We start from the raw sequence: 15,032 nt of genomic DNA on the forward strand, positions 1-15,032 counted from the left end.
ATTTAATAAATGAATAATAACTAAGCTTTATAAGAGAATAGTGAAAAGATAAGAAAATTAAATCTATTAATGTAGTAGAAAATTAATATGTATTTTTAAAAGAAAAAGTTAAAGGCGTTAGTAATAATAAAAGTAAAAAAAGTAATTCAACTAAAGAGAATAGAATACTTTAAAATATATTAGTAGAAAATTAAATAATATTTTATTAAGAAAAAGATAAAAAAAAAAGTCGAAAAATGAACTGCTTTTGTACATGCTCATTGGATCTATGTATGTTTTTTATGAAAGAAAATGAGTATGTCAAGCTCTCTATAATATTGTGATATACTATACTACTTCCGTATGAAAAAAATAATTCTTATACAGTTAAAAAATCAAAGGAAATTTTGTATTTCCCACTATTAACTTTTAAATTGTTCGAGTAACTCAAATTAAATTACATAACCAAATTATGATCCCTTAAAAAGAGCAACATTTTACAAAATTGAAGAATAAATCATCCACTCTAGCTATGATGAAGAAATTCTGAAGGAAAATATGAATATTCTTTTCTTATATGTTAAGTTGTCCCTAATATGACTTTGGTAAGGAGCAAGATTTGTAAGTATATATATGTAAGTGAGCTGCAAATTCATGAAAATCTATTAGAAGAAGAAAAGAAAGAGAGAGGATGAGTGAAAATGGAAAGTACGAGTTGCTCCATCATTTCCTCCATCAACATCCACTCATTCTCACCCAAACAGACACTAACAGTGAAACATGTAGTGTCTGCCAGATACTTATCTTCTCTGGAGAGACGATCTACAGATGCAGCGAAAAGTGCGAGCGCGGGATGTATCTGCACGAAGAATGCGCAGAAATGCCGCGAGAGATCACTCACGCCCTCCACCCTCAACACTCCCTCATCCAACAACGAGCTCTAGCGTATTGGGATTCCAATACCACATGTGCAGTATGTGGAGGTTGGACTGTAGAGATTGCGTACACGTGCGACGCATGCAAGTTCAATATCCATATAAAGTGCGCGCACAGCATGGACATGATGGGTGAGGCCAGCTTCACCAAACATCCCAGCCATCCACAGCATCACCTAAAGCTGTTGCGTCGGCGGGGCCGTGGCATCAGGTGCGATGCTTGCGGAGTCATACACCCAGGGAATTCCTATATCTGCACCGTTTGCGACTACTGCATCAACGAGACCTGTGCCACCTTGGGCCCCACCACGAACCGCCTTCTCCACGACCACCCGCTCTCCCTTGCTTACCGTCTTCCACAAGAATATATCGAGTACCGATTCACGTGTGATGTGTGTTTCAAGGATTTTTTGCCTTATTATTGGGTCTATCATTGTGTGACTTGCAGATATGTTGTCCATATCAACTGCGCCTTCACACTATCTCCCCCCATCAGGTAAGATTCCCCATTAATCTTTCTTGGAGTATTTTGAATTGCATTTTTCTAGAGCTAATTAATTGCACTTTATATTCCAAATTACAGATTTATACTGCTATACAAAGTTAAAGTTGTGACCTAATCAAATACAAACTTTATATATCCTACAAATTCCATTTGGACATTTTCTGTTGAAATCAAATCTTGAAATTTAAATTATAGTTTAGAATTTGTAGAAAAGACGTAGCTTGGAGTTTCGTAATTTCATAAGTTTAGAGACCTGATCCAGACATTTATTGCACATGCTAGGGAAATAATAACTTAATCACAAAATTTCCCAACTATTTCATCCGTACGTATACGTCGTCTTAACAACCTTATTTCATTAAATTGGTAAAAGAGGAAGGAAAGAATAAAAATATAAAATATTTATTTTAGTGAAACACGTAATTTTGAGTGTGGCCCAAAAATGACAACTGCGAAAATTTGTTTTGAGAGTTTTTTTCCCCTCCTTTATTGTCAATTTGATAGTTGGACATTGACAACTGAATTTGACAAAATATCCGAATCATGAATTTTGATTGTCTTTTAGTACTCCCTCCGTCCCACAAAGATAGTCCCACTTTGACTCGGCACGGGTTTTAAGAAATGTAATGAAAAGTGAGTTGAAAAAGTTAGTGGGATGTGGGTCCTACTTTTAAAGTATTAGTTTTATAATAAAATGTGAGTAGGAATAAGTTGGTGGAATATGGGGTCCACTACCAAAAATGGTAAAAGTGAAATAGGACAAACTTTGTGGGACGAACGGAAATGGAAAAACGGGACAATCTTTGTGGGACGGAGGGAGTAGTATTTATTAAGTAGAACTCCCTCCCTCCTATAAAGTTTGCCATATTTTTCCATTTTTGTTTGTCTCGCATTTCAATTTTACCATTTTTGGTAGCAGACCTCATATTCCATTAACTCATTCTCACTCATATTTTATTATAAAATTAATATATAAAAATAGGACTCACACTGACTTTTTCAACTGCTTTTCCATTATATTTCTTAAAATTCATACCCGGTCAAAATGTGACAATATTTATAGGAGTATTAAATAGAATAAATTAAACATATATATATTTTAAATGTTTTTGGTAGGAGCAATAATGATGGAGATGTCCTTGTGTTGCCCACAAATAACGTAGCGGGAGATGTGATCGGAGCTTTTGTTAGGAAATTAGGAGTAACTGTGATTTGTAATGATAATGAGTTGGTGAAAGGCAAATATAAACTTCATAATCCTGAGCATCAGTTACGTTTAATCTCGGCATCAATGCATGATGATGAAGAAGAAGAAGGAGAAAATGATGATGATGATGATGATGAAGACGATGCTGAACTTGATCCGTGTGGGTCTCAAATAGTATGTGATGGATGCACCGATCCAATTTCATGGTGGTCAAATTACATAAGTTGTGGTGAATGCAATTTCTTTCTCCACTTAGCTTGTTTCAAATTACCAGCGGAGCTCAGCTGTCATCCGCTCCATCCCGAACATGATCACATGTTAACCCTTCAAATGAGTCACAAACTCAGATCTGTTTACTGCAAGGTCTGTTCGTACAATACAAATGGGCTCTTCTATAGGTGCACACATTGCAACTTCGAAGCTGATATCAAATGTGTTTCTCTGCCCGACATCATCAAACACAGAGCTCACCCACATCATCTCAATCTGTACACTCGAGAGATGACGATGGCTCTAACACACATTGCCCGCTTGTGCAGCGCATGTGGTGATAATCCATATTTCTTTCCCTGTTACAGATGTGATGTCTGCCAAATATCATTTGATTTCAAGTGTGTGTTGCTGCCGCTACAAGTGAATAATCGCAGATGGGATAAGCATCCGCTGCCGTTGACGTTTGATGCTACCGCCAACCATCCCAGTGACTTCTATTGCGAAGTCTGTGAAACGAAGATGCATCCCAGGAGCGGGATGTATCACTGCCGAGACTGTGATGTTTCCATCCATCCCACCTGCCTCAAGACAGTGGGGGGCGAGTATCGGAACTTCAAGTTTGGGCAGCGATGTGATGTCGGGGCACTTCACCAACACCCTGTCGTGTGTCAACTAACCAATAAGTTAGGCTGCAGCATATGCGGCGTAAGGAAGGTTTATGGTACTCCGGGATTGCAATGTGCTTCACAGAATTGTGACTTCTTCATGTGTGCAGACGACTGTGGTGGATATGAAAACTCCATACACACCATTGATTGAGGAAAATTTACATGAAATGGCATTGGAATGGTTTTCTCTTCCTCAACATTACCTTCTTCACCTTTCTTCTTATTTATACTATTCAAGTTTATTCATAATAATATTATCTCCGTCCCACAAGACTATTCTCATATGTTTTTTTAAAAGATATTCCATTTGTCTAAAATTCAAGATATCCACATTGTTGAATGACACGGGATTTTAGATGGAATAATTGAGTGTGATCAAGTAGAGTAAAAACGTGATTGAAATAAGAAAAGAGATGTATTTCCAAATATAGAAGTGACACTAATTGGGACAAATTAAAAAGAAAAAGGTTTCAGCTTCTCATATACATATTCTAAAAGCAACACAAAAGAAGGCGATTCTAAAAGAGATTCTTAGGTAAAAACAATTTCTTTTGGATATTCTTTACTTCTTTACTCACACTTTAAGTTCATAATATTCTAACTGTTGTGATTTTTAGGGTGCAATTTAAGTACACAAAACAAGTAATAAATCCCTAAAAATACTACCTCTACAAGTATATAGACGTGCAATGCAATATAAAAGGTGTGAACCCATAAGGAGGAGATTAATTGCTAAAACTACTAAACTTAACTAAAAAACAGTAAATTAGTTTGATTTTGAGTTTTGTAGGATCAAGAGGCGAGTGAAGTACTAAAACGAGAAGGTAAGAAAATGCAATAGAAACACAATAGAGAAGAAAGACTACTTCTAGCTTGTTTCGGGTTGCTTGTTCACATGAATCCTAAAATCTAATTACTTTCCAATATTTATCGGGATCGTGTTGATTTTACACTCTCACGCAGCTGATCACTGATCGTGGAATTTTACACCTAGGATAAGCTGATCACGTCTCCTAGGCTCTACTCACCAACCCCTCACTCCTACAGTCGCATAAGATCCACCCTGGACTATCCCATGATCAGTTTTAGCCCAGGGTTCCATATCTATATTAGTTCCCTACTCCAAGGTAAAGAGACATTGAAGGTAAGGCTTTTACCGGATTAAGTTTCCTAGAAAAATCCAACACGAATTGAAATAAAGATATAGATAAGAACCAAAACATGGAAATCTATGAAAACAAAGTTATGGATTCATATTTACAAGCTCCCTAACAAACTAGAAGTAATTCCTAAAATCTAGCCCCTCATAGTGGGGAACAATACAAGAAGATGAGTAAATGCTACCATATGAGGCTTGATTTTAGGTGGAAGGGGGCTTGATCTTCTCTCTCCTTCTAAAAATAGCTCCCAAGCTCTAAATGCTCTTCAAAGTTCGTCCCACAACCGCCAAAGATGCATTGGAAGTCGTGCCCTAGCTATTTTAATAGTTAGGGCTCGAAAAACAGGCCTAGTAGCATTTGCCCGGTCGGGCGATCTGCACCTTGAAAAACGCCCGATCGGGCATTTTTTCATATTCTCGATCAGGTCGAGCGTTTTGACGCCCGGCCGCGCGTTTTGCACTGCATTGCGCAGTCTTCGTAAACCAGCTGTATCTTCTTCATCCGGACTCCGATTGAGGCGTGCGAGGTATCCATGCGAAGCTCTTCCGAAGGTGAATGGAATGGTGGACTTGTAGAAGCATTTTAAGTTAATCTTGCATGGCTAATTACTGATCAGATTCGGACCTTTGTTTTCTTCCCCCTCTCTTATGCATTGGTCTTTTGTCCTACAATATATCAAAATGAGTTCATTTTTCACCTAAAAATGTGTGTTAAAACAATATAAGGACTACAATTTGATTCACATCACTAACCTTGTCGAATTTAATCGGATAAATATCGCCCATGGTCGAAATCTTAGTTCAACAAATCTCACACGCGAGTCTGTTTGTTGGAGTTTCGAATAAGAAAAGTAAGAGACAATCAATGAGAACCCATGTCATTTTTAAATTTTTTATTGGTAAATAAAAAGTGAGACTCACATTCCACTATCTTCTTCCACCCATTTTTCTTCACAATTTTTAACCTTGCACCAAGTCAAACCGGGAATATAAATTTTGGACTAATTGTAATACCCGCACAGTACTTTGTTTTCGATATAGTGATGTCGAACTAGAAAAGTAACATTCTCTCTTTTCGTGAAAATAAATGGAACTCGAGCCTGTTGTTGTGAAATTTTAAACTTATAAATTCAAGTAAAAGCTAAATAATCAAATGAACTAAAAGTATTGGAAATACATTGAAGAATATCAAAATTTTCGAATAACACTTCTTATGCAATAAGCGAACAACTAGTTTAAAATATATATATATATATATATATACATAATGTATGGAACGAGGCTTCAAGAAAAGAAGAGATTGAATGTGCAACCCACCGGTATTCAATGGCTTAGGGAATCCAGTGGTGGCTGAAAACTGGATACGCGCCATGGAACGTATCTTCAACTTCCTGCACTGCAATGACCAGGAACGCTTGACTTGTATGACCTTCCAACTGACAGGATCAGCTGATTTCTGGTGGGAGGCACGAAAGAAAATTTTGACCCCGGAGCAACTGGCTCAGATGACTTGGAATGAATTCAAGACTGGAATGTATGATAAGTACATCCCGAAGAGTTACCGTAAGGCCAAGGAAGTGGAATTCTATAATTTGAAACAAGGACGGATGTCCGTTACTGAGTATGACATAATGTTCTGCGACATGTCTCGCTATGCGCCTGACCAAGTCGACACTGATGAGAAGATGGCTGATAAGTTTTGTGCCGGTCTGAGGTACGAAATAAGGATGGCCTTGGCAAGCCTTGGAGGGTTATCGTACCCCGAATCACTGAGTCGAGCTTTGGATATTGAGGCAGCCATGCCCAGAGAGAAGTCAACTATACTTGTTGCCGCAGCACCACCTCAACAACAGCAAAACTTCCGAGAGAAAAGGAGGTGGGATGGAGATCGTGCTCCAAGTGAGATTAAGAGACCACAACTTGCTCTGAAGCCACCGCAGAATGGTGGAAGGCAAACTGCTCCGAGTCAGATGGTGGAGTACCGACCTAGGGCCCCTCCCTGTGCTAAGTGCTCGAAGAATCATCAGGGGGAGTGCAAGGCTGGGACTGATAGGTGCTTCAACTGTGGAAAAAGCGGACATTTCTCCAGAGAATGCCCGGATAAGAACGCTGGAGTAAGAGGGAGACAGAACTATCAGGGAGACAGAACTATCAGGGACAGCGTCCGCAGCTGCGGGCACTTCAAGCTGAGCCGAGAGGAAAAGCGGCCTTACCCCCAGTCCCAGAACACCCGCGGCAGTTAAGACAGAGGCTCCCCACTCAGGCCAGGGCTTTTGCACTGAGACAGAGGCAGCCTAAGACGGAGCCAGGGAACCAGGAGCAGGCCAATCTGGCAGGTATAGGAACTCTCCTCAACATACCTATTGCCATTTTGTTTGATACTGGTGCATCCCACTCATTCATAACAACACCTTGCGTGGATACTTTAGAACTACCTACTGATGAAGTAAGACATAAGATGAGGGTGTCTTCACCCGTAGGAGGCCTTATAGACATCACACGAACTTGCTCAAACGTAGAATTCACTATGGGAAACCTTAGGTTAGTGGCTCACAATTTGCATGTATGTTGATGTGGAGCGTCGACATCATATTGGGAATGGATTGGCTAGCCGAAAACTACGCTACCATTCTCTGTAAGGAAAGGTAGATCTCCCTGCAATACCCAGGGAAGGAACCCACAATTTTCCACGGAATCTCCATGAGGCGACGAAAGTCCATAATTTCTGCACTACAAGCAACCACTATGATAAGGAAAGGATACCCTGCATACCTCGTTTATCTGAATGGAGAAGAGAAAGAGGACCGTAAGATTGAGGACGTAGAAGTGGTACGAGAATTCCCAGATGTCTTTCCGGACGCACTACCAGGATTTCCGCCAGACAGGCAATTAGAATTCACGATCGATCTCGAACCAGGATCGGCCCCGGTATCGAAGGCACCATACAGAATGGCGCCTAAAGAGTTAGAGGAACTCAAAATGCAGCTACAGGAATTATTAGACCTTGGTTTCATCCGACCCAGTGTGTCACCATGGGGCGCACCCGTGCTCTTCGTGAAGAAGAAGGACGGAACACTGAGAATGTGTATCGACTACCGAGAGTTGAACAAGCTGGCGCTCAAGAACAAGTATCCTCTACCAAGGATTGATGACCTTTTTGACCAACTTCGAGGGGCTGGTGTATTCTCGAAAATGGACTTGAGATCAGGCTATCACCAACTGAAAGTCCGACATGACGATGTACCCAAGACGGCGTTCCGCACCAGATACGGCCATTACGAATTCACTGTAATGCCTTTCGGGCTCACAAATGCCCCAGCAGTATTCATGGACTTAATGAACCGCGTGTTCCACCCATACTTGGACAAGTTCGTCCTAGTCTTTATAGATGATGTACTTATCTACTCGAAGAACAAAAAGGAACACGAGGAACATCTGAGAACCACCTTAGAGACGTTGAGAGCCGAGAAGCTCTATGCAAAGTTTAGCAAATGTGAGTTCTGGCTCAACGAGGTGAACTTCCTAGGACATATAGTAACGGCAGAAGGGATCCGAGTGGACCCTGCAAAAGTGGAAGCAGTACAACGTTGGCAGTCACCGACAACACCTAGTGAAATTCGAAGTTTCTTAGGTTTGGCTGGATATTATCGGAGGTTTATTGAAGGATTTTCTAAAATAGCCAGACCACTGACTCAACAACTCAAGAAAGGAGCTAAGGTCAATTGGACGCCGGAGTGCGAAGCAAGCTTCCAACTATTAAAAGAAAAGTTGACCGCCGCACCAGTCCTAGCCGTGCCAGCACCAGGGGCAGACTATGTAGTGTACACCGATGCGTCAAAGATCGGACTTGGATGCGTACTGATGCAGTATGGCAAGGTGATTGCATACGCGTCACGCCAACTCAGGCCACACGAGCTAAATTACCCCACTCATGATCTGGAACTAGCAGCAGTGGTACATGCCTTGAAGATTTGGAGACATCACCTCTACGGAGTTCGATGTGAGATCTTCACAGACCACAAGAGCCTTAAGTACTTCTTCGAGCAGAAGGATTTAAACATGCGACAACGCAGATGGCTCGAATTAGTCAAGGATTACGACTGTGGTATAAATTACCACCCAGGCAAGGCAAATGTAGTGGCAGATGCCTTGAGCAGGAAGACTATACCCCAAGTGGCCATCTTCCTCACACAGAATGAGGAGCTCATACGGGAATTTGCTAAGATGCGACTGGAGGTAGTAAGAGCACCAGAGACGGTGGAAAGTAGGATCGCCACTTTAGTGATTGAACCAGACTTAAGGGCCAGAATTATTGAGGCTCAAAGGAGTGATGAAGCATTAGAGAAAATTCGTCTTAAAGTGAGGACGGGAAAAGAGGTGAGTTACCGCGAAGAAGCGGATAACGCCCTCACGTTTGAAGGGAGGTTATGTGTGCCCAATGACGAGGCCCTCAGAAATGAGATCATGAGCGAAGCGCATGAAACACCCTATACTGCCCACCCAGGAGGTACGAAAATGTATCAAGATATGAAGAAGCAGTTTTGGTGGGATGGCATGAAGAGGAGCATAGCGTCGTTTGTAGAAAAGTGCTTAGCATGCCAACAAGTGAAGGCTCTACATCAACGACCCTATGGGAAATTGTAACCCCTAGAAATTCCCGAGTGGAAATGGGAACACATTGCTATGGACTTCGTGACAGGATTGCCAAAGTCACAACGAGGGAATACTGCTATTTGGGTGATTATAGATCGCCTCACCAAAAGCGCCCACTTTGTACCAGTTCGTATCACTTACGGATCGGACAAGTTAGCTCAAATCTATGTGCAAGAGATCATACGATTACATGGAATACCGGTGACGATCACATCAGACCGTGATCCGAAATTTACTTCTAGATTTTGGATAAGCCTGCAGCAAGAGCTAGGCACCAGGTTGAATTTCAGTACGGCATTCCATCCACAGACTGATGGGCAGTCTGAGAGGACAATTCAGACCTTGGAAGATATGTTAAGGGTCGTAGTGCTCGACCGCGGAGGAAAATGGGAGCCAGTACTACCACTTATAGAGTTTGCTTACAATAACAGTTATCAGGCAACTATAAACATGGCCCCGATGAAGCGCTGTATGGGAGGAAATGTAGATCACCACTTTACTGGGATGAGGTCGGTGAGAGAAAGACGCTTGGACCGGACTCTGTAGAGGAAATGATAGAGATCGTCCGCCAGATTCGTGAGAGAATCAAGGAAGCTCAAGATAGGCAGAAGTCATACGCAGATGCTCGCCGAACCGATCTGCAGTTTAAGGTGGGAGACAAAGTTTTTCTGAAAGTATCCCCGTCTAAGGGAATTACGAGATTCGGCGTCAAGGGCAAGCTAAGACCACGTTTCATCGGACCCTACAAGATTCTAGAAGAAGTGGGTCATGTGGCGTACAGATTGGCACTCCCTTCGAGGTTCGGGAATGTGCACAATGTCTTTCACGTGTCACAATTGAGGAAATATGTGTTCGACCCAAAACACATAGTCCACCAAGAGGAAATGGTTTTGGAACCAGACTTAAGCTATGGAGAGAAGCCAGAGGCAATTTTGGACAGGAAGGTCAAGGAATTGAGGAACAAATCTATTGTAACGGTGAAAGTTTTATGGAAGCACCATGGTCACGAGGAAGCTACGTGGGAATTGGAAGACAAGATGAAAGAAAAGTACCCAGAGCTGTTTGAGTAACATAAGCAAAATTTCGGGACGAAATTTTTGCTAAGGAGGGTAGAATGTAATACCCGCACAGTACTTTGTTTTCGATATAGTGATGTCGAACTAGAAAAGTAACATTCTCTCTTTTCGTGAAAATAAATGGAACTCGAGCCTGTTGTTGTGAAATTTTAAACTTTTAAATTCAAGTAAAAGCTAAATAATCAAATGAACTAAAAGTATTGGAAATACATTGAAGAATATCAAAATTTTCGAATAACACTTCTTATGCAATAAACGAACAACTAGTTTAAAATATATATATATATATATATACATAATGTATGGAACGAGGCTTCAAGAAAAGAAGAGATTGAATGTGCATGAATCAAACGTCCTCGGGCCTCTTCCTTCGGGCCGAGAGTTCGCGGCCGTAGCCGATCAGCCGTGGAGCCCGAGGCACCAATCCGCCCCGGACAGCAGCTCGGCAGCCCAGTCTTCTCCCAACTTGCAAGTAGAAACCAGCTTTAGTTACTAAAGAACAAAAGAAAACTAAAGGGAACTCTTACCATAAAGAAGGAGACAACATCTCTTTAGTTGAGAGACCAAAGACTTACCCAAAAGGGGCAGTCCAGCCTGCAATCCTCCACACCAATGCAGCACCTGTTTCTCACCAGCCACAACAAACAATTGTCAATTAATATCCATGTACTAAGTACTCAAATAGAGCCATCTCTCAAGTATATCTTGCTGCAAAATCATAGTCAAAGGGGATTCTCTGCAAGATGGGAACAAAATAGTATAACAGCCCCAATTAATCCCCCATAGTACCTCAAGAATTCTGCCTATAAAAACCCCTCCACAGTACTTATGAACCCCCTCCACACCACCTTTAAACACCAAAAATATCGAAGGAGCAAAGAGAGTGAAGGGAGTGGCAGTGAGCCTAGGAGCATCTCAACAAAACAAGAGGGATCCACAGGCAAGGTAATCAAAATACTCCACTGTGCATCATATTAGAACCTCATGCTCCAGACCTTAGGGCTTTAGGATTTCCACATCATAGCAAATAGTGCAAGCGAACCATAGTCTGCCTCATAGACCAAGAACAATAGCAAATCATAGCCATCTTTCTACAGCATTCGCTCATGGTAGTTCATGAACCCAGCCCAACAATTTAATAAGCTCTATCCAAAAAAAATCAGCAACAACTTATCATAGCTACTGCCCCAAAACTCAAGCTAAATAGACCAAGCTTTAGACTGATAAAAAAAAAAGAGGAACTTAGCTTCAAGGCCGACCGACGGCGGCGGCGGCGGCGCTGGTCTGCAAAGCAAGCCGAACGGCGTCAGCTTCAGCCGGAGATGGCAGTGACGGCGCTGAGTCGCCGTGAAAGGATGGGAGGCAGCAGCGGCGATCCGCGATGACGGCGATAGAGGATTCGTCGGAAAAAGCCAGGAGAACGCCGGAGGCAGGGAGAGAGAGAGGCGACGCCTCTTTCCTGTCGGCGACTCCGCCAGTGAAGGATGAAACGACGATGGAACGGGAGGGCGCGACGGAGATGCCGAGGGCACCGGCGCGACTCAAATTGAGAGCGCCTCACGGAGCCGCGACGACAGCTCCGCCTCGCTGAGCTCACGGCCGGCGTCGACGCCGGTTTCGGAAGGCGGTGGGGATGAGACGAGAGATTTTGAGAAGGAGGCTATGGTTTCCTGTTGATTTGGGAATTCTGTTTTAGGGAGAGAGAGAGACCGATGAATTTGGGGGGGAGGCATCAATTTCTCCGGCGGCGCAAGGGAGGCGCCGACCGGAGCAGCTAGCGGCGGATGACGGGAGGCGCCGCCGGTCTTCCCTTCCAAACTAGGGTTTTGATTTTGGGAATGAGTTTTTGAGAGGGGGGGGAGCCGATAGTTTTGAGAAGAGGGAGTATTGGTCTGCTTTTCATTAATTTTTTTTTATTATTGGGCCTCCCTTAATTTAATTGTTGGGCCTCTTTAATTTTTTGTGTTGGGCTGCATTTTTTTTTTGTTGGGCCATCAACTAAATAAAGTATGGACTAAGAATTTAATTAAATCATGGACTTTCCTACGTTAAGGATTAAATAATAGTCCGCAAATTATTTTCTCGAGGATAAGTCTAATTTTCCGGAATTTAGTATAAGTGGTCTAATGATTAAAATTTAAGAAAATATGATACGCTAACGATGAAGAGACCTCGAGCCTTTTTCTAGTGCTTAAATAAATGGCATAGGAGGCAACACCCTTTAGTTAAGCGAATAAATTTCTCTAATTTAATTAAATCAACTGATTTAATTGGTATTCAAGAAATCTAGAACTCTTCTAGAAAAGTTAGAGAAAGAATAAAATGAGCACGCACTTAGGATGCATTCATGTTTAAGCTTAATGGATATCTCAAAATCTAATTAAGTATATGGTTATTTTATTTCCTAAAGGGACGTCTTCACACGGCGTCTAAGGCCAAGTTAAAGAAATTACGGATAGAGATTTTTGCTTTGAGGTGGGCACTTCTCTTTCAAAATGTGAATTTGCTTCTAGCATGACTATGTGAAAATTTTGCTACTTACGTTTTGTCATGTCATTTTATGTTTTATGGATTACCTATCTGTTTGGCTATGCCAATTATGTTTAATCGAATTCGGGTCCCAGTAGGGAAGTAAAGCCTACTCGAACTAGTGTACACATATGGGGATCGTGAGCTAGCTTTTAAGTTGGCCGATCCAGTGACCGTCGTGGAATGTGGCCACATTCCCGGTTCACATACGTTACAGATATGGTATCTATGTTATGTGATTGCGCAATCAACTTTATGAAATGAAAAGAATTTTAGTGACTCGGGCCTTTCAAGTTAAAACCCCGTATTCACTCAACTGGCTGACAAAACTCTTTACGAAAATTTGTTTCGGCAATGTGCCCACTGAGTATATCAAGTACTCAGCCCTACATGTTTCTTTTCTAATGTGCAGGTTGAACGTGAACGGGGAGGCGAAGGTGTTGGGTAATGACCGTTAATAAGTAGTAGGTAGCCCAAAGTAGTATGTCCTCATACATATTATTTTGTCTTGGACTCTTTCGCTGCACTAGAATTTTATCCTAGAAACTTATGTTTTTGATCTTCATACTCTGATTCCTTTTGACTATGTACCCCGTCTCCTTTGAAACTTTTTTTCCTCGAGTTGGATTATTGTTCTTATGCTATTTCATGATTGAATGCGGTTATTTTAGTTACGAAATAGCTACACTCACTAGTACTAGGGAGTTGTGGTCGTGACACTAATAGAGTTTGTGTTAAATTGGTCCTCAATTTATTTTAACAACATAAACAAATTTGACCTCAACGAGTTCAACGCTGATCCACAACAGAAGATGACCAACCGTGCACCACTTTACGAGCAATGCCACGCCGCCTTTGATTAGGTTCATTATTCTGGGTCAAAATTTATAAAAAACAATTTGTTTAAGATATTCTTTGATGACGCACCAAGTTTATAATATTATAATCGTAGATGGGATAAGCACGCTGCCACTGACGTACGATGCTAGCGCCAACCATCCAAGTGAATTCTACTGCGATCACTGTGAACGGGAGATGAATCCCAAGACTTGGATGTATCACTGCCGAGGCTGCGATGCTTCAATCCATCCTGCGTGCTTGCCAACCGTGCTGGGATGGTTTCGGAACATCAAGTTTGGGCAGCGATATAATCTCGGGGCATTTCACAAGCACGATTTTGGGTATTCTACAAGCCATCCTCGACGGGAGCGGATCTTGTCGGCCTGGTCTCAGAAAATAAGGGAGTTTGGACAGAGATATGATGGCATGATGCTTCACCAACACCCTGTCGCGTATCAACTAACCAACAAGTTGGCCTGTAGCATCTGTGGCATGAGGAAGGTTTATGGCACCCATGGATTTCAGTGTGATTCACACAAATGTGACTTCTTCGTTTGTTTTAACCTTTGTGGTAGATATCTCAGAAATGTAAAACGCTTTAAATGAACAACACTCCCACTTTACTATCTTCTCTATTTTTGTCTTACATACTAAGATGTGTAAGATATGTTACGTGTTTCAAGGAATTTTTGCCTAAATATTGGGTCTATCATTGTGTTATTTGCAGATATGTTGTCCTTATCAACTGCGCCTTCACACTATCTCCTTCTCCCCTCTATTCTTTATAGGTTAGGAGTATTATTTTGAATTGCATTTTTATAGGTAATTGCACATTAAATGCTTAGAAACAATTAAAAATGATCAAAGTAAAATAAATGTATTAAAAAGAGTTAAATGTTTTGTAAATAGAAAAAGGTAATAAATGAATAATAACTAAGCTTTATAAGAGAATAGTGAAAAGATAAGAAAATTAAATCTATTAAAGTAGTAGAAAATTAAATATGTATTTTTAAAAGAAAAAGTTAAAGGCGTTAGTAATAATAAAAGTAAAAAAAGTAATTCAACTAAAGAGAATAGAATACTTTAAAATATATTAGTAGAAAATTAAATAATATTTTATAAGAAAAAGATAAAGGCGCAGAATAAAAGATAAAAAAAATTCGAAAAATGAACTGCTTTTGTACATGCTCTTTGGATGTATGCATGTTTTTGTATGAAAGAAAATGATTATGTCAAGCTCTCTATAATATAGTGATACTACTTCCATG

The 15,032-nt window shown here is 41.1% G+C and overlaps 2 protein-coding genes and 1 long non-coding RNA gene across 4 annotated transcripts; 2 read left to right on the forward strand and 1 right to left on the reverse strand.

The window, feature by feature from the left end:
* The first annotated feature begins 669 nt into the window (after positions 1 to 669).
* LOC125224001 (uncharacterized) lies at positions 670 to 3,773 on the forward strand. Of its 2 annotated transcripts, XM_048127328.2 has the most exons (3): positions 670 to 1,287; positions 1,363 to 1,410; positions 2,536 to 3,773. In XM_048127328.2, exons 1-3 carry the CDS (start codon positions 671 to 673, stop codon positions 3,656 to 3,658), a joined length of 1,788 nt encoding a protein of 595 aa, XP_047983285.2. In that variant the 5' UTR covers position 670; the 3' UTR covers positions 3,659 to 3,773. The 2 variants fall into 2 exon arrangements, with proteins under 2 accessions (XP_047983285.2, XP_047983284.2); XM_048127327.2 differs by having other exon boundaries at positions 670 to 1,410.
* A 2,197-nt stretch (positions 3,774 to 5,970) lies between these two features.
* On the forward strand, positions 5,971 to 6,909 carry LOC125224159 (uncharacterized). The gene has a single exon (XM_048127518.2). It carries the CDS (start codon positions 5,971 to 5,973, stop codon positions 6,907 to 6,909), a length of 939 nt encoding a protein of 312 aa, XP_047983475.2.
* A 3,673-nt stretch (positions 6,910 to 10,582) lies between these two features.
* Positions 10,583 to 12,375, reverse strand: LOC148934490 (uncharacterized). The gene is made up of 2 exons (XR_016134443.1): positions 10,923 to 12,375; positions 10,583 to 10,860 (listed from the first exon to the last, which is right to left on the reverse strand). It is a non-coding gene; the product is annotated as an uncharacterized LOC148934490 (long non-coding RNA).
* Positions 12,376 to 15,032: the final 2,657 nt, after the last annotated feature.

The sequence above is a fragment of the Salvia hispanica genome, chromosome 1, assembly GCF_029641045.1.
Source record: "Salvia hispanica isolate PSC_SH4W2 chromosome 1, Shi_PSC_v1, whole genome shotgun sequence".
NCBI lineage: Eukaryota > Viridiplantae > Streptophyta > Magnoliopsida > Lamiales > Lamiaceae > Salvia > Salvia hispanica.